This window comes from Orycteropus afer, unplaced genomic scaffold (genome assembly GCF_000298275.1).
Source record: "Orycteropus afer afer isolate SDZICR_OR568_19922 unplaced genomic scaffold, OryAfe1.0 scaffold00148, whole genome shotgun sequence".
NCBI classification, from domain to species: domain Eukaryota; kingdom Metazoa; phylum Chordata; class Mammalia; order Tubulidentata; family Orycteropodidae; genus Orycteropus; species Orycteropus afer.
The window spans coordinates 3718926-3739317 of NW_006921735.1; the positions used below are offsets into that span (position 1 = coordinate 3718926).

General features: G+C 36.0%; 1 protein-coding gene across 1 annotated transcript in view; it reads left to right on the plus strand.

Annotated features, from left to right (window-relative positions):
• LRP1B (LDL receptor related protein 1B) overlaps nt 1-20392 on the plus strand; it is a 1967638-nt gene that overhangs the window by 1355289 nt on the left and 591957 nt on the right. Inside the window, exon 43 of the mRNA XM_007946050.1 lies at nt 14393-14582. Coding sequence (XP_007944241.1) covers nt 14393-14582 — 190 coding nt within the window. The remainder of the gene's footprint in view (nt 1-14392; nt 14583-20392) is intronic.

The following is a 20392-nucleotide window of genomic DNA, read 5'->3' on the forward strand; positions in this document are numbered from 1 at the left end:
TTCTCCCTCTCTATCCAGGATCTCCTATATAGATCTCCCTCCGAGTGGTTGACAATGGTAGCCAGACACTATCTAGTTCTTCTTGTCTCATAGTCATATAGCTAAGGATTGGACAGTGTATCAGTTGCTTGGTCTAATTGTTTCCATGTGTCTATGGCTTACTTCATTTTTCTTTGCTCTGGATGAGGAGTGACCCAGTGTTGCATCTAGATGGCTGTTTGCAAGCTTTTATGGTCCCAGTCACTACTCATCAAAGTAGGATATGGAACAATGTTTTTGAGTAACATGTTAGGCCAATTGAGCTTAATGTCCCCTGTGGCCATGACCCCGAGCCCACAGGTCTAAGTACTTGCTTCTCTGGGTAGCTGGTTGTGGTCAAGAAGTGACTACAACCTTGTCCCTTGTCAGCTCTACTATATACCTAGGAATTCTTACAGAACATAAAAATACCCTTGTAGAAACATTGTCTGCCAACCCTATGGTCATGGGCACATTCCCACCTTCATAGGTGTATCTAATCGTTCAGGCTGTCCACTCAAGTATCCACCCATAGATCAATGTTTGCCATCACTGAACACAGTATTGTATGTGCAAAAGGGTTCACCTTTATCTGTATCTCATATGAACCTCTCTATGTTTTCCTCTTCCTCAATTCCTCTGTGTTGATCACTCACATTTGGTACATTGCATTCCCTTTACCCAAATCAGTACTTGTCTCTACCTATTTAGCAGTGTTCCCTCTCCTCCCCTCACACCCCTGGTAACCAACAAAGAAAATTTCCTCCCATATATAAATCTTTCCTTGACTTTTTACAGTAACAGTCTAATGCAATATTTGTCCTTCTCTTGTTGACTTATTTCACTCAGGATAATGTCCTCCAAGTTCATCCACATTATGTGGCATTTTGCAGATTCTACATTGTTCTTTAGGGTTGCATGGTATTCCATTGTGTGTACGTACCATAGTTTGGTTATCCATTCTTCTGTTGATGGGCATCTAGGTTGTTTCCATCTTTTGGCTATTGTTAATAATGCTGTGAGAGCATCTTCTTTTAGGATAAATAAAATTTAGTGGTAGTGGTAAGAGGAGAAGAGCTAGAATTAAGAAATTTATTTTCTTTTCTTTTATTATTATAGCTTAGAGAATGATGTCATGCAAAAATGCATTGGCGACTTCTTCTTCCTCTTATTTTTTTTTTTCTTCTCTAAGCTAGATGGAAGGAAGACTTGCTTTAAATCTCTAACTATTGCTGAGGAGTGCTAAACTCACCATGCACAGCTTCAGCCTGTCACCCTGCATCCATCTTGAGGCCAAATCCCCAAGATGCTTTTTGGACAATACACCTAAATTAAAAAAAAAAAAATCACTGCCATCGAGTCAGATCTGACTCATGGTGACCCCTTCTTGGGTTTCTGAGGCATTATCACTATAGCAGTAGATTTCCCAATCTTCCTTCCAAGGAGTGGAAGTTGATAATATACTGAAGATTAAATGGAAACTTCTGGAGTAAATTTTCAATTTACAGCACAGCAAATTCCTAATTAGGTCTCAGTATTCCTCCCCAATTGCCCTTTTCCAGCCACCACTTAATATGTTTTCTCTTATATCCCATAGCACTAAAAGGTCTATTTTCCTAAGGAATTCAGTAATGTCATACACATAATCTCAACAAAGGAAAAAAAAAAAAAAAAGAAAAGAAAACAGATATTCAGAAATAAATATTCAGACAATCTATTTTTCCACAAACATGTTCCTTAGGAAATACTTCCAACCCTTTCCCTATGGCTTATATAATCATTTAAGCAAAGTAAACACCTTTCTCTTAAGGAGTGAATTCTATGACTAGGATTAAAAAAAAAAAATACTCATAAATATCCTAAATTTTCTTCTAAAAATGGAGTGGGAAGGAAGACTATAGAATTAGAGATAGAGATGTGAGATTATTTCCACGGTGCTTATGGTTTCAGTCATCTTATGTTCATTATGAGGCTGGGGAAAAAAGCACAATATGGATTAGAAGGACAGAGTAATAATAGAAGAAGAGAGAGAAAAAAAAAAAAAACATATATATATGATCATGAAAGCCAAGCAATATTTTTAGATTATAGGAAAAAATATTAAAAAGTGAATACCATAAAGACTGGCAAATCAAGAAATGGTTGAAATGTATCAAAAAGACCAAAAAGCCAAGCAAAATTTGTAGTAGATGAATTTGAGTCATGATAATACCCCTTCCTTCAATAATCTTCTGCTTTCTGGAAGAGAAGCAGCACAATAAGAAATTGAAGAATGATTCAGCATTAGGGAAATCATGATGAAAAGTCTAGAAAAACGTAGGAGTTGAGGGTAGTAATAAAGAGGTCATTAAAATGATTAACCATGTTGCTCATTTTTGGTAGGCCTGCTAACACAGTTTGAGTATGATAATTAATTTTACAATGAATGATAGATTAAGTGTTCTGATACTGAGGCACACACACAAAAAACAATAAGAAGTAAATAAGTTTAGTGGTGAACTAAAAAATAAAAAGGCACATCATGGGAATAGATTAGAACCAAATTTAAACCAGAGGGAACACTGCTGATGTGTTTATCTTTGATTAGAGAATGTCATAGCAGTTGAGGAATGATGAAGATAAATAAATAAAAGGTCTTATAAATAATTTTTAAGTCACTGAGGGTAAGGTTGTTGGAAATGAAGGGACAAGAAGGGAGATTTTAAACATGTTCAAATATGAACATAAAAATTAGTGTAGTTGAGATCTAGAAATCAACAAATAGATTGCAGGTACATGAATAAATTATTGTTGCCAACCCAAACTCATTGCCATCAAGTCGGTTCTGACTCATAGTGATCTCTTCTTGGGTTTCGAGGTGGTGTCACTACAGAAGTAGATTGCCCAACCATCCTTCCAAGAGGTGGTGTGTAGGTTTGAACCACCAGCCTTCTGGTTAGCAGTCAAATGACTTAGGCACTATGCCACCTTATCTCCAAAATTAATCTTGGATGGGGGTTAGAAACTCACTGCTGTCCAGTCGATTCTGCCTCATAGAAACCCCTCCTTGGGTTTCCAAGGCAGTATCTATACAGAAGTAGATTGCCCAGTCTTCCTAGGAGTGGCTGGTAGATTTGAACTGCCAGTCTTCTGGTGGAAATTTGAAGATATTTTAATTATGCATGTGTGATTGAAGTAAATGTGGTGCTGGAAGCTTGTTCTGGGAAAAAAAAAAAAAAAACGCATTTCCCTAAATTCTTAGGCCTCTTAAAATCTGTAACACATAATTTGACACTTGATTAATAATATTTTAGTGAAAAATATTTTTCTTTTAGTAAAAAGTCATTGTTTTTGTGGATCTCTTGCTTCACATATTGTACACACAGTAGGCATTCAACAAATAGTTATCCTTATGTTTGCTTTTATTTGAGATATTTTGTAGGAAACTTAACAGTGCTTTTTATTTTCCTTTGAATATTAGTTGATTGATTGGTTGGTATATGCCGTCCAGTCAGACCCGACTCATAGCGACCCCTCCTTGGGTTTCCGAGGCAGTATCACTACGGAAGTAGATTGCCCAACCTTCCTTCTGAGGAGTGGCTGGTGTGTTTGAACTGTCAGCCTTCTGGTTAGCAGTCAAGTGCCTTAGGCACTATGCTACCAGAGCTCCCTGAATATTAGTTAAGCATGTTTATATTTATGTATTTATACTTCACTTAAATATTTTTAAAATAAATTTTATTTATTTAAAATATATTTCTATATAAGGAATCTCTTATGAGGTGAGTCCAGTTTTTCTACTGATATTTTTAGCTTGTAGGCATTTTTTTTTTTTTTGTATTATGGAATTTTAGGCACTATGCTACCAGAGCTCCTTTTTTCATTTTATGGTATTTTAATATTTTTTACACTGTCATATATAATATTTATATGTAACAAGTTTATTACATGTATATATCAAAACCAAAAATTAAATCCATTGCTATGGAGTTGATTCTGACTCTAGCAATAGGAGGACAGAGTAGAACCGTCATCTTTACAGAAGCAGACTGCCACATCTTTCTCCTGTGGAGCAGATGGTACAAACTACTGAACACAAAAACTGCTAAAAAGCAGCAAAGCTCTTAACCACTGTGCCACATGTGTATGGCAAATATAAAACCCTGAATATAAATCATGGCTTTTAAAAGATAAGATAATAATGTAATCTTCCTTAAACTAAACTTTTAAGACTTTTTCATAGAAATTGAAAGTCTAAGTCCTCCACTTACTTCCTAGAGATCAAATACTTCTCTGCATTTCTTTCCTTCTTTTTTTTCCTAAAATTAATTAATTTATTTAATTTTCCAGTACTTATCTTCCTTCGTTCACTTTGAAAAATTTGGTCTTAGAGAATCAAACCTTTTCTCTATGCTCCCCAACATCTGGAACAGCTTTTGTCTATTTTCCTGCTTCCTTAACTTCTCTTTAAAATATCATTTCTGTTCATATTCTTACTTTATTCCCCAGTTCTCTGTATACTTGTCTATTTTGAATTAAATATTTTAATAGTTCATAATTTTCCTATAGCCACACTACTTTTCTACCAAAATAATCATCAAATATTTACACTAAACAAACAAACAAAAAAAAAAACCTCGGCCATTGAGTCGATTCTGACTCATACCGACCCCTCCTTAGGTTTGTGAGGCAGTATCTCTACAGAGTAGATTGCTCAGTCTTCCTTCAAAGGAGTTGCTGGTTGGTTTGAACAGCCAGCCTTCTGGTTAGCAGTCAAATGTCTTAGGCATTATACCACCAGAGTTCCCACTATTTAGGCTATTATCCTACAAATAATACTAAGACTCAATGACACATTACACAGATAATAAATAGCTGAGTTTATTCCAAAGATTGAAGAACAAATAAACTGCAGCCTAAGTTCTTACGTTAAAGAGAGAACTACATTTATAAATGTTGATTGTGGACTCCTAGAATTCAGAAACCCACTCATGTGATTGTCATTATTTCTAGTATTCTGCTTGTAGAGCAAGGGGCATGATATTTTATCCAACAAGGTATAAACATTATTACTGTTGTTAAGCGTAGTTTGCTTCTAGCCCTCTCTAGGGCAACTGGAGAAGCAAACTCACTGCCATCAAGTAGGATCAAAATCATAACAACCCCTCCTTGGGTTTCCAAGGTGAAATCACTATGGAAGTAGATTGCCCAACCTTCTTTCCAAGCAGTTGCTGGTGAGTTTGAACCACCAGCCTTCTGGTTAGTAGTTAAATGACCTAGGTACTATGCTACCAGAGCTCCTGTCTCTAGAGCAAGGTAGTAATAATAATAATAACACTGACATATATATTAAGCTCTTGTTTTGTGCTAGATACTCTTTTCAACAGTTTGCATATGTTAACACATACAGTCATCACGGATGTCTTATGAATTTGGTGCTTTTATTTTCTTCATATTACAAAGAAACAAAAATACAGAGAGGTTAGATAAATTGTCAGTGGTCATATAGCTTGGTTCATATAGTTTGTAAAGTGATGGTACAGCAGTTGAAAGCCATTATCTGAATCTAGAGTTTGTACTCTTAGCTACTATCTCACATGCCTCTCCAAATTAGGTCTTGGGCATATAAGAAATGAAGGATAAATACTTAGGCCATGCTTTCAATGAATTTATGATAATAGAAATTCATAATGGTATATTGCACATAAAATTTCAGTTGCTTGCTCTGTGCCTGGAAATTTGCCGTTTGGGGAATGCAACAGAGAACAAGACAGCTATATTCTCTGCTTTCATTCTAGGGAGGAGAGACAGACAAAAACAAAACAAACAAATAAACAAAACCTCACAAATAACACAATTCTGATAGGTCTTGAAAGAAACAAAAGGCAGAGAAAAAGAATCAGTTAGGAAAGGCAATGTTGGAGTCAAAGATCTCTCCAGAAAAGATCCAAATTCATCCAGGTCAGACCCAGGAAAGAAGACTGAAAAAAATCCCTGTGCCAAGAATAAGACCCTGAATTTTGGTAGTTCAGATAGCCCCTGAAAGACAGCCAGCGTTGCCAGAGTATAATTGATGAAATGTTCAATAAACTCTGTAGTTATCTCTCATTACTTCTAACAGTCTGCCATAGCCATACTCACTCATATACTCAATCTTCTCATTGCTAGTATTTCTTTGCTTTTAGTAGTGATGCCACAAAATAGAGGCAATTGTTGAGATATATTGAAGTCGATACTATTCTACTGACTCTGAGATCCAGTCTGAAACTTAGATCTTTAAAGTTTTTGAACTTGAAAATACACACACTGGGTGAGAGAAAACAACAACAAAAAAAATACTATCACTTAAAAGCTTCAAGCTGTTTCAATCTGCTTCAATACTCTTTTAGGGCAAATTGTGCCTTTGGTTTGGGAAAAACAAATAAATAGGCCTGTTTTTTATGTAATGTAGAGCAAAGTCTCTTTTCTGACATGGAAATACTTGAGATGTTCTGATTCTAGGGAATTAAAGCAGCTTTGGGGATGATAATAAAAATTTGTCTTTGTTAAGGATGGAGTTGCATCTCTGCAAAGAAGTTTACTTTTAGAAAACATGTTATAGCTAAGTAAGATAATAAGGACACAAGAGAGTGGTATAGAATTGTTTCCCAGTCAGATCCTTTGAATGCATTATAGCTTCTTTTGTTCGAGGTATAAAGGCCTGAAATTAATGGATCCACATTAATGAAAGGTAGTTTTATTACCGGGAGCCCTGGTGGCACAATGAAATGGTTAAGCAATTGGCTGCTAACCAAAAGATTAAAACTCACTGCCGTCGAGTTGGTCCTGACCCACAGCCACTCCTCCTTGGGTTTCCGAGGTGGTATCACTATGGAAGTAGATTGCCCAAGCTTCCTTCTGAGGAGTGGCTGGTGGATTTGAACCACCACCTTCTGTTTAGCAGTCAAAAGCCTTAGACACTATGCCACTAGAGCAGATTTACCCAGCTGCTCTGTGGGAGAAAAACTAGCTATTGGCTTCTATAAAGATCACAGTCCAGAAAATCCTCTGGGACAGTTCCACTCTGTCACATGGGGTTGCTATGAATTGAAAGACAACTAGATGCCACAGAACAACAGGTAATCAAATTCATTATATAATTCACTATATACCCACTCCTCACTTACGGACATGGTTAGGTTCCAAAGAATAGGTCATTGTGTGAAATTTGACATTATGCAAAAATTGATGATAACACAAAATTGATGATGATTACAAAATGCAAGGTAACTACATCACTACATAACTGCCAAACCACTGAGAATCATGGCCCAGCCATGTTGACATAATATTAACCATCACAGCCAGAATTACTCTTGCCCAGCTCCTCAATGTTCATTACTGACGTGTCATTAATGCACAAAATAGTCAGATAGTAGACTTTTTACTATTGTCATAAATTCAAAATGTCAGATAACAAGCTATAACACACAATATATATTGTGTGTTGTATATATGTATATAACATATATACATTACATATATGTATGTATAATATATATATATTATATATGTATATTATACATACATATATGTAATATATGTGTAGGCGTTCTGGTGGTGTAATGCCTAAGGTATTTGACTGCTAACCAGAAAGCTGGCGGTTCAAACTCACCAGCCACTCCTCAGAAGGAAGATTGAGCAACCTATTTTCATAGTGATATGGCCTTGGAAACCCAAAGACAGGTCACTAGGAGTCAGATCCAACTTGATATCTGTGAGTTTTTAATGTGTGTGTGTGTGTGTGTGTATACACATTAAATATACATATCTGGTGGCGTAGCGCCTAAGGCATTTGACTGCTAATCAGAAGGCTGACGGTTCAAACTCACCAGCCACTCCTCAGAAGGAATGTTGGGCAATCTACTTCCATAGTGATACCACCTCAGAAACCCAAGGAGAGGTCGCTGAGTTGGATCTCACTGGACACCAGTATATTTTTTGGTATATAAGTATATATATTTATATATATATATAGAGAGAGACAGAGAGAGAGAGAGAGAGAGAGAATGCTCTGGTGCCACAGTGCCTAAGGCATTTGGCTACTGACCAGAAGGCTGGCAGTTCAAACCCACTAGCTACTCCACAGAAGGAAGGCTGGGCCATCTACTTCTGTAAAGATTTACCAACTCAGAAACCCAATAGGGGTTGCTATGAGTCAGAATCAACTGGATGGCAGTGGGGTTGTTTTTTGGCATAGCCATATATATATACCAAACCAAAGCCAATTCAATTCCCACTCATAGAGACTCCCACTGGGTTTCCAAGTTGTAATTCTTTATAGGGAGCTCTGCTAGCATAGTGAGCATAGTGCCTAAGGCATTTGACTGCTAACCAGAGGCAGGCAGTATAGAAGTAGATTGCCTCCTCTTCCTCCCATGGAGCAGCTGGTGGGTTTGAATCACCAACGTTCTGGTTAATAGCCAAATGTCTTACCCACTATGCCATTAGAGTTCCTTATATATTATATATATATATATATATATATATATATATATATATACACACACACACACACATTTATATAAATATAAATGTGTATGTATCTGCATCTGTGTCTGTGTGCATGCAAATAGGTACCCTCTTTTGGACATAGCAACAACCCTCTGGCTAGACTCATTATTAAAAAAAACGGCAATGTTTATCAAGCTCAAACTTAAATTAATTTAAAGTTAAAATCATTTAATTTATATCATCTCATCCTTGCTTATCCACATCTTTTTGTTCATTTTCTTTAAGATATAATCCTGATCTTCTTTTTAAAACAATTTTATTAATATGTAATTCAGTCATTACAGTGAACAACTCAAAGAGTTTTTACTATAATCACAGAATTATTCAACAGTCATCAAAATTAATTTTAGAACATTTTTTCAACACTGCAAAAAGACACAATGTAATCATTACCAGTCATTTGGTATTTTGCTTCAAGCCTCCAATCTAAGGTAAACCCACTCTACTTATTGTTTTGTAAATTTACTTATTCTAGACATTTCATGTAAGTGAAATGGTCTTTTGTAACTGGCTTCTTTAACCTTGTATAGCATTTTTAAGATTCATCCATGTTTTAATTAATTAATTTAGCATGTATACTTCATTCTTTTTATTCCCTCTTATACTGGATTTTGTCAAATGAATCTGTATTTCAATAAAGTCAGGTTATTGATTCATAGCAATGAGAGAGATTGTGTACCAGAAGAGCCATGGGGTATGAAAACAATTTTTTTTTTTTTTTAAGGAAAATCCAGAGTGTCTTAGTTTCTTAGGGCTGCCATAAAATACCAGAATGTGGGTGGTTTTAAGAACAGAAAATTATTTTCTTATTATTCTAGAAGTTTTGAGGTCCAAATCAAGATCTTAGTTGTGTTAATTCGTCTGGGGACTTGGAGAGATACACTCTTCCATGCCTCTCTCCTAGTTTCTGTTGGCTGCTGGTAATTCTTGGTATTCTTCTACTTACAGACAGAGCCCCACATGCTGTCTTCCTCATAGGTATAATTCTGTTTCTGTGCCTGTCCTTCTCATTTATAAAATGCCACTACAATGGAATTAGGATTAGGATCCATCCTATAAGGCTTCGTTAACTGATAACTTTTCAAAGAAAGACCCTGTTTCCACAACAAGATACGGGTGTTAGGAATACTGTATACCTTTGGGCAGACATAATTAATTGCATGGCAGTTATTATGAGATTTTTGGAGAAAGGCAGAGTCTAGGGGAAATTTAAATGAAGCAGCATCATGTCATATTAGGTTTAAAGCAAACCATGTTGTATGTATAAAGAGTTCAACATCAGTGCTGGGTTGTGAAGTGGACCCAGGATCACATTTTCTTGGAAAATAAAAAATGAAGATAGATGAGCAATGCTGTATCCAGAGCCTCTTTTTTTTTTTTTTCCTATACTGGAGTTGGAGAAAGAGGTAGCTTCTCTGATCAAAGTGACTCAGATCCTCCAAACAAGATTGGAATGGTCTGTACTACTGATATAATTGCAAACAGCAATCTTTCTTATAGTCTATTGATATTTGCAAACAAGCCAATAAGTAAGAAGGTAGTACTCAGTCAACAAGGAGATCATTACGGCACTTTACAGCTGCACCATAACTTTGGGAGAAATACTGCCACTCTTCGGAAGGAATGTTGGGCAATCTACTTCTGTAGTGATACCACCTCAGAAACCCAAGGAGGGGTCGCTATGAGTCGGATTTGACTCCACAGCAGTGGTTGCATTTGCATTGTGTATTAATTTTTTAACTGTCTTTATCCACGTCTGTTATCCCAATTAGATGAATGGCAGGGCAGATTTTCACTTTCTTACTCAAAAAAAACTCACTACCATAGAGTCAGATCCAACTCATAGCGACTACTCCTTGGGTTTCTGTGGTGGTGTCACTACAGAAGTAGATTGCCCAATCTTCCTTCCAAGGAGTGACTGGTGGATTTGAACCACCAGCCTTCTGGTTAGCAGTTGAGTGCCTTAGGCACTATGCCACCAGAGCTCCCTTTACTTTCTTAGTCTGAGCTAACTTTTACTTTCTCAACATCATTTCCTTTCAAATTATCATGTTTTGTACATGTAGCTCTCTACCAGAAACACTCTTCTGTACCTTTCCAATTTAGTGAGCTTGTATCCTACCTTTAGAATATTGTACAAATAGAGAGAAGCTCTTGTTCCTTCTTGGGTGGCAACAAGATGAAAGTGTTCTCTATGAAATGAAGTCTTCTGCAATTGTGGTTGGGTGTCACTCTGCCAGGCTATTAGGATCAGTCAGCCCAATGGTTGCTGTGGAAACAAGAATCCAGAAAATGAAGTAACCAGGGTCTGAGTTATTTACCTGTCATACATTTTTTTGATGAGCTATCCTCCTTTCCTTACTTCTACAAACACATGTCAGAACTTCATCCATGTTTAGCTAATCCCAATTCCTGGCTCAAAGGACAGGGAAAAAAAGACCTCTTTTTTAAGTAAGTTCATGATATAAGGTGTAGTATTGTTACTGTTTATGTATCTGACTTTCAATATAATTCTCTTGCTAGATTGGAAAATATGACACTCTTGAAATAATTGTCATTATTTTCTTAATTTTGCCTATTCTATATCTTTGAACCCAAGAATGTTTACATGTATTGATATATTCTACTCAATATTTCAGGTCTGGTTGTCTGGATAGATAGGCATTTTACTGTTCTTTTCAAGCTACATAATTGTTTTACTAGTAAAAATGACTCGTTATTTTAGCTGTGCAACTTATTCCAGAACCTCAGTCTTCAAGCACACACATGCTCACACTTGTATACATATGCACACACCTACACACACACATGCCACAGGCCCAACACAGTTACTAAACTATAATAAAATGGGCACAGTCCTCTATGTTATCTCTGCTATAATCTTTTCCATGATTTTTAAATTTGGTATGTTTTTAATTGGATATTTTGTTCAAGTCAGATACAATTTTATAGGGAGTCAACATTTTTGAGAATTCAAAAAAAAAAAGATATATATTAGTGGAATGTTTTAAAATGTAACACCAGATAGTGATTAAATGTTCTGTCAGGTTGTCAGCTCTATCAAAGTGAAATAAAAGAGGTTGTACCGGGACAGAGAGATATATTATGTACTCTAGTAACCCTAGAAATATATTAACCATAAAACAAGAAGCAACTGCTTCATCTCAATAGTGGTACCAAGTGGTTTCTTGCTGATTTAGCAGAGAAAAATGTTCAGGAGGAAAATCAGTCAAAATCACTGCAAGGGGAAGATGCAGAATGAGGATGGATTGACGATTCTGATTTGCTTGGATTTACTTACTGCTATGCTATTTCTCATTCTATTTGTGAATGATGAAGTGGATATAATACCACATATACTACTAATAGAGTTAAATTAACTTCTGAAATTATTTAAAAACTTCAAAAATATGGTGTAATAGATGGTTTTTATTAATGAATGACTGAAATACCTTTAACCAATGTTATAAACCTCCCTCCAAAAACAAAACAGTGCAAAACTAACCCATTGCTATCCAGTCTATTCCAACTCCATGGACTCCTCCCAAACAGAAGTACCACATGAGTCATTCTGAAAACAGCCTAACTTACTTTACTATAGTTATACTCTATAATTTTATAGTTTTTCTTCCATCATTTCATCCCCATAATTCCTTATAAATATGTTTGTTGACTGTGTGAGAGAAGGTTACTAAACCAAAACCAAACTCATAGTGGATCTGACTCATATCTACCCCTCCTTTGGTTTCTGAGGCTGTTTCACTATGGAAATAGATCACCCAGTCTTCCTTCTGAGGAGTGGCTTGTGCGTTTGAACTGCCAGCCTTCTCGTTAGCAGTCAAATGCCTTAGGTACTATGCCACCAGAGCTTCTGAGAGAAGGCTACTCATGGTTATTTAATTCACCCACAGCTACATGAGTTGTTATTAGTAGATCATTTGTTGGTTTTAGTTTGATGTATCTTCAGAAAAAGAGATAGATGCCAAAACTTTTATCTAAATACCTGCTACTGTTGAATCAATTCCTATTCATGGTGACCCCATGTACAGGACTACAACTACTCCATAGGTTTTTCTCTGCTATAATCTTTACAGAAGCAGATCCCCAGATTTTCTTCCATGGCAAACACTGTGTGGGCACAAAACAGCAACCTTTAAGTTAGAGGTTGAGTGCAGAGCATTTGTGCCATCCAGGGACCATCTCCAAATAGTCGTGCTATTAAGATACAGGCGATCAAAAACAGATGGACCCAAATTAAAAATATTGTTTTAATACTACTCTTGTGACCATAGGTTTCAGTTTCCTTCTTAAGAGGAAGAATGAAACAAACTTCACAAAGTACCTTTATCTGTAAAATAAAATGATGTATGCAAAGCAGTTAGCATAATTTCTAACAGGAAGTCAACCCCCAGTAAATGGTAGCTAGTAGTGTATTATAAAAGAATGTTGCTGTGTTGGCTACAGGAAACAAATGGCAAAATTTAATCACATGAAAATAACCTGGTTCAAAAGGCTTTAAATTTGTACACCAAATAAATTGTATAGACTTCCAATCTAACTGTTTATCCATCTTAAACACTAAAACAGCCTTTCAATTTGCCTGCTGTTAAAAGTGCTATGTAATTCCTTCTTGAGGTTCTTTGAGAGAAAAATAATACAAAGGTTCTGCATTTTATTATAATCTTCATTTTTTACCATGACTACAAAAGGTATATATATATATATATATATATCTGTCATTTCTTAAATTAAATATTCTAAGAATAATAATTGTTGAAAACTAATAAAATAAAGGAAAAATTATAGTAGTTTGCTTATACTTAAATATGTACAAAATACTTCTCTAATTAACTTGAAAGAAGAAAACCACTGTTACGCTAGTGATTGGAAACACAATTTTAGGAAATAATTACTCTTGTTTTTCACATTGTCACTTTTATGTATTAAATCTGTGCAGTACCATTTATCTTTTTCTGACAACATTTAAAAAAATGCCTTAGCTGGCAATTAATTTCATTTCTTTTTTTTTTTTCAAACCACATTAGTTCAATAGAATCAAAGGACTTGTGTTATTAACTTACTAAAACATATCTACCATTTTTTGATATTTTCAAATATAGAGTTGGATTTAGGGTTTTTTATATTGTTGCTTTTGTGTATTTGTTTTTTCTTTACAACTCTTTTTAAAATTAAAAGAGAAAAATGAATTAGAATAGTACCTAAATAGCATCTGTAACAAGATTTTCAAAAGTATCACTAAATTGTTGCACACTGAATAACTTTTGAAAATTAATTATTAAGACATAAGAAAGAATGCCACTATTTTCCTAAATAAAAGTCAATTATTTATTTTTGGGTAGCTCTGATGGCATAGTGCCTAAGGCAATATGACTGCTAACCAGAAAGCCAGCAGTTCAAACCCACCAGCCACTCCTCAGAAGGAAGGTTGGCAATCTACTTTGGTAGTGATACTCCCTCAGGAACCCAAGGAGGGGTCACTATGAGTAGGATCCAACTCCACGGCAGTGCGTTGCATTGCATATTTATTTTTGAATGCCGAGATTTAGCATGTTTATGACATATTTTGGCAAAAAACTGTCCTGACACATGTGCAATAGTTCACAGCTAAGTTTTTCTGTGTATGATCCTCTATCAATAATAATAATAATAATAATAATATTTACTGTAGGTTTTCCAATTATACTTTATTCTGGATAGTTAATTAAAAAAAATTGATATCTTGAAGAGCATGGATTTTTATAATTTTTTTTTTTCTTTTTAGTACAGATGTCATATTTTTTGTAAATAAAATTATAAATGTTTTCATTTCTTTTCCCATCAGATGTGGGTTCTGTGGAAGGACTTGCCTATCACAGAGCTTGGGATACACTGTACTGGACCAGCTCCACTACCTCCTCCATCACCAGACACACAGTGGACCAGACTCGGCCGGGTGCTTTTGACAAGGAAGCAGTCATCACCATGTCAGACGATGATCACCCGCACGTGCTAGCCTTGGATGAATGTCAAAAGTGAGAAAAAGCTCTTTTTTTGTTTTTGTTTTGCAGCACTGTAAGTCAAAGGAATATCAGATTCTATATTAGTGTTTAAACAACTTAAAAATGAAAGGTTGTTTTCAGTTCTCATTTCACAATTCATAGAACCTTTTTTTTTTTTTAAATGAGAACATTGCAAATATGAATAATTAAAATTTGGACTCTTTGAAAGACAACATTCATCTCCATGAGCGCTCTAGTAAAAAACAAATTGAATAAGGAGAAGGAAAATAAGAAGAGACAATGTTGTTGTTATTGTTGTTATGTGCCGTCAAGTCGGACCCAACTCATAGCGACCCCTCCTTGGCTTTCCAAGGCAGTATCACTATGAAAGTAGATTGTCCCATCTTCCTTCCGAAGAGTGGCTGGTGGGTTTGAACCACCAGCCTTCTGCTTAGCAGTCAAGTGCCTTAGGCACTACACAACCAGATCTCCCAGAAGAGACAACAGTAGGTTAGAAAAGTTATATGAAGAAATAAATAATGGCTAGCTAATTAAAAATGTAAATTTGAAACTTAAAAAAAAACCCTAAAAATCAGTTTACACATAATGAAGCCTAAAAGGTGAGTTTATACTTTAACCAAATAATTTCAACAACTGGGCATCTCTCCAGTTGAAATATAAAGAAAAGCAACACAATGTATGTTCAGAGATATTTCCAACATCAGATACTGCTACAAGCTTAAATAAAGAGCTCTGGTGGTGCAATGGTTAAAGCATTTGGCTGTTAACTAAGAGGTTCATGGTTTGAACCCACCAGCCACTCTACAGAAGAAAGATTAGGCAGTCTACTTCTGTAAAGATTTACAGCATTGGGAGCCCAATAGGGTTACTAGGATTTGGAATTGAAGATGGCAGTGAGTTTTGACCAGCCTATTAGTCCACTCATGACAAGAAAAAATGCTCAGGATATGATATTAAGAAAACAAAATACAAAACAAAATAGTACAAAGTTGTATCTTTTAGGATGTCATAAATGGAGCACTTTTATAGAAAACTGAAGGACAAAGCTCAGATTGCACAGAAAAATAAATCCTTTTTGTTCCTCTCTTATAAGGTGGTAAGACTGACTACCAGGTGGTAAGGTTGACTACCAGAAAATTATTTTGTTTGTAAATAAAACAAATAACACTAATTAAAAAAAAAATCTAACATCCTATTCTGAAAGAAATAGAATGATTTTTTTAAAGTGTTGTGGGGAAAAAAAAATTAAAATTAAAAAGCAATAACTAATAATTATTCAGAAGCTCTGGTAGTGTAGTACCTAAGGCACTTGACTGCTAACCAGAAGACTGGTGGTTCAAACCCACCAGCCACTCCTCGGAAGGAAGCAGGGCAATCTACTTCCGTAGTGATACTGCCTCAGAAACCCAAGGAAGGGTCACTATGAGTCAGTCCAACTCGACAGCACGTAACAACAACAACAACAACAACCATAATTATTCACCCTGACCACTGCTTAGGGAAAAAAAAGGACTACTTGAATTACTCAGTGTGAAAATAATTATAAATTTGAACACTCATAGAGGTAGAGAATTTCCTTGATAGCATAAGGGGTTAATACACCTGGACTCTAAACAAAATGATGGAGGTGGGATGCCATCCTGAGGTCCCTCAGTAGGAAGGCATGCAAATCTATTGATGTTAGGTGCCATCAAGTTGGTTTAGACTAATAGTGACCTAAGCACAACAGATTGAAAAACTACCTGGTCCTGTGCCACCCTGACAATCTTTGCTATCCTTGAGCCCATTGTTGCAGCCACTGTCAATCTCATAGAAGGTTTTTCCATTTTTCACTGGCCCGCTATTGAGCATGATACCCTTTTCCATGGACTGATTTCTCCTGAAAACATGACCAAAGTGCCACAAATGAAGTCCTGTCATTCTCCTTGTACTTCTTCCAAGACATATTTATTCCTTCTTCTGGCAGTCCATAGGATATTCAATATTCTTCACCAACACCGCAACTCAAATGTGTCAGTTCTTCTCTGGTTTTCCTTATTCATTGTTCAGCTCTCACAGACATATGAGGCTACTGAAAACACCAGGGCATGGGTCCATCACAGCTTAGTCTTCAAAATGATATCTTGCTTTTTATAGAAGTCTTTTGAAGCATATTTTCCCAATGAAATATGTTGTTTGATTTCTTGACATCTGTTTCCATGAGCATTGATTGTGGATCCAAGTAAAATGAAATCCCTGACAATATAAATTTTCACTCCATTTATCACGATGTTCCTTATTGTCCAGTTGTGAGGATTTTTCTTTTCTTTATGTTGAGGTGTAATCCTTACTGAAAGCTGTGGTCTTTTATCTTAACCAGTAAGTGTTCAAACTCCTCTTCACTTTCAGCAAGCAAATTTGTGCCATCTGCATATAATAGGTTGTTAGAGTCTTCCTCCAGCCCTGATACTGTGTTCTTTGTCATATAATCCAGCCTCTCAGATTATTCGCTCAGCATACAGAATGAATAAGTATGGAGAAAAAGCTCAACCCTGACACACACTTTTCCTGATTTTTAAATCATTCAGTATCCCATTGTTCTATTCAAATGACTACATCTTGGTCTACGTATGTAATCACAATAAAGTGTTGTGGAATTCCCATGCTTCAAAATGTTATGCATAATTTGTCATGATCCACAGAGTAAAATGCCTTTGCATAATCAATAAAGTGCAGATACACATCTTTCTGGTATTTGCTTTCAGCCAAGATCCATCTGACATCAGTAATGATATCCCTCATTCTACCTCCTCATTTGAATCTGGCTTGAATTTTTGGAATTTCCCTGTCTATTAACTGCTGCAACTGTCTTGTTTACTTATTTTCAGCAAAACATAACTTGTGTGTGATATTAATGATAGTATTCAATAATTTCTGCATTTTGTTGGATCATCTTTCTTTGGAATGGGCACAAATATGACTCTATTCCAATAAGTTGCCAAGGTAGCTGTCTTCCAATTTTCTTAGAATAAATTAATGAGCATTTCCAGCAATGGATAACCCATCAATTTCTTGAACCTTGTTTTTCTCCAATTGTTTCAGTGAAACTTGGATATCTTTCTTTAATACCAGCCGTTCCCGAACATGTGCTTTCTCCTGAAATGGTTGAACATTGACCAATTCCTGTTGGTAAAGTGACCGTGTATTCCTTCCATCTTCTACTATGGTTCCTTAATTCAGTATTTTGCGCACACAATGCTTCCATATGGCTACTCGATACTTGAAAATTTTCTTCAGTTCCTTCAGCTTCAGAAATGGCAAGTGTGTTCTTCCCTTTTGGTTTTCTAACCTCAACTCTTTGCATATTTCATTATAACACTTTACTTTGCCTTCTCAGGCTGCCCTCTGAAATGTTCTGCTCAGCTCTTCCATCTCATCTTTTATTGCATTTGTTTTAGCTATTCTCCACTCAAGAGCAAATTTCAGAGTTTCTTCTGACATTCATTTTGTTTTTTTTTTCCTTTCCTGGATTTTAATGACTTTTTGCTTTCTGCATATATGATATCCTTGATGTCATTCTATAATTCGTCTGATCGTCAGTGATTGAGGTTCAATGCATCCAATGTATTCTTCAGATTTTCTCTAAATTCAAGTGAGATATCCTCAAGGTTTTTTTTTCCCCCCTTTGAGTTAAGCTTGCATATGAGAAATTTATGATCTGTTCTACATTTGGTTCCTAGCCTTTTTCTGACTGATGATATTGTCCTTCTTCATAATCTCTTTCCACAGATGTTTGTTGTTGTTAGTAGGTGCTGTTGAGTCATCTCTGACACACAGCAACCTTCTGTACAACAGAACAAAACACTGTCCAGTCCTGTGCCAGCCTCACAATCCTTGCTATACCCGAGCCCATCATTGAGGCCACTGTGTCAATCCATCTTGTTGAGGACCTTCCCCCTTTTTGTTGGCCTTCTACTTTACCAAGCATGATATCATTTTCCAGAGAATGCTCCTTTCTGACATGACCAAAGTAGGTACGATTAAGGCTGACCATTCAGGCTTCCAAGGAAAATTCCAGCTACACTGCTTCCAGGACAAATTTGTTAGTTCTTTTACCAGTCCTTGCTATTCTCAGTATTCCTCACCAACACCACAACTCAAAAGCATCTCTTCTTCAGTCTTCCTTACTTATTGTACAGCTCTCACATGCATAATAGGCAATTGAAAATACCATGGCTTGGGTTAGGTGCACCTTAGTCTTCAAGGAGACATCTTTGCTCTTCAGCTCTTGAAAGAGGTTTTTTGCAACAGATTTGCCCACTGCAATACGTCTTCTGATGTCTTGACTGCTGCTTCCATCAGTATTGATTGCAGAACCAAGTAATATGAAGTCTTTGACAACTTCAATCTTTTCTACATTTATTGTGATGCTGCTTATTGGTCCAGTTGTGAGGATTTTTGTTTTCTTTATATTAAGGTGTAATCCATACTGAAGACTGTAATCTTCAATCTTCATCAGTAAGTGCTTCAAGTCATTCTCACTTTCAGCAAGCAAAGTTGTGTAGTCTGCATATCGCAGGTTGTTGATGAGCCTTCCTCGAATCCTGATACCATGTTCTTGTTCATATACTCCAGTTTCTTTGATTATTTGCATACAGATTGAATAAGTATGGAGAAAAAATACAACCCTGATGCACTCCCTTCTTGATTTTAAACCAGGCAGTATCCCCAGGAATGACAGCCTCCTGGTCTATGTATATAGGTTCTTCCTGAGTACCATTCAGTGTTCTGGAATTCCCATTCTTCTTAATGCTATCCATAATTTGTTATGATCCTCACAATTGAACACTTTTGCATAGTCGATAAAACACAAGTAAACATCTTTCTGTTATTCTTTGCTTTCAGCCAAGATCCATCTGACATCAGCAATGATATTCCTCATTCCACATCCTCTTCTGAACCCAGCTTCCATTTCTGGAAGTTCTCTGTTAATATACTGCTCCAGCCAATTTTGAATTATCTTCAGTAAGATTATACGTGCATGCAATATTAATGATATTGTTTGATAATTTCCACATTCTGTGGGATCACCTTTCTTTGGAATGGGTACAAATAAGTATCTCTTCCAGTCAGTTGGCCAGGTAGTTGTCTTCCAAATCTCTTGGCATAGAAAAGTGAGGACCTCCAGTGCAGCATCTGTTTCTTGAAACATCTCAATTGGGGATTCCGTTAATTCCCAGAGCCTTCCTTTCTACCAGTTCCATCAGTGCAGCTTTGACTTCTTCCTTCAATACAATTGGTTCTTGATCATATGCCAACTCCTGAGATGGATGAATATCTACTAATACTTTTATTATTACCTACTAATATACTTTTTGATATAATGACTGTGTGTATTCCATCCATCTTATTTTGATGCTTCCTGCATCATTCAACATATTGCCCTTGGATACTTTCAATATTGCATTTGAGGTATGAATTTTTTCCTCAGTTTTTCAGCTTGAGAAATGCCAAGTGTGCTCTTCCCTTTTGGTTTTCTAACTCCGGGTCTTCGCACATTTCATTAAAATAATTGACTTTGTCTTCTCAAGCTGCTATTTGAAACATTCTGATCAGCTCTTTTGTCTTATTTCTACCATTTGCTTTAACTACTCTCCATTCAAGAGCAAGTTTCAGAGTGTCTTCTCACATCCATTTTGATCTTTTCTTTCTTTCTTGTCTTTTTAATGATCTTTTGCTTTCTTCATGGATGATGTTCTTGATGTCATCTCACGATTCCTCTAGATTTTGGTCAATGGTGTTCACTGCATCAAATCTATTCTTTTCTTCTTCTTCTTCTTCTT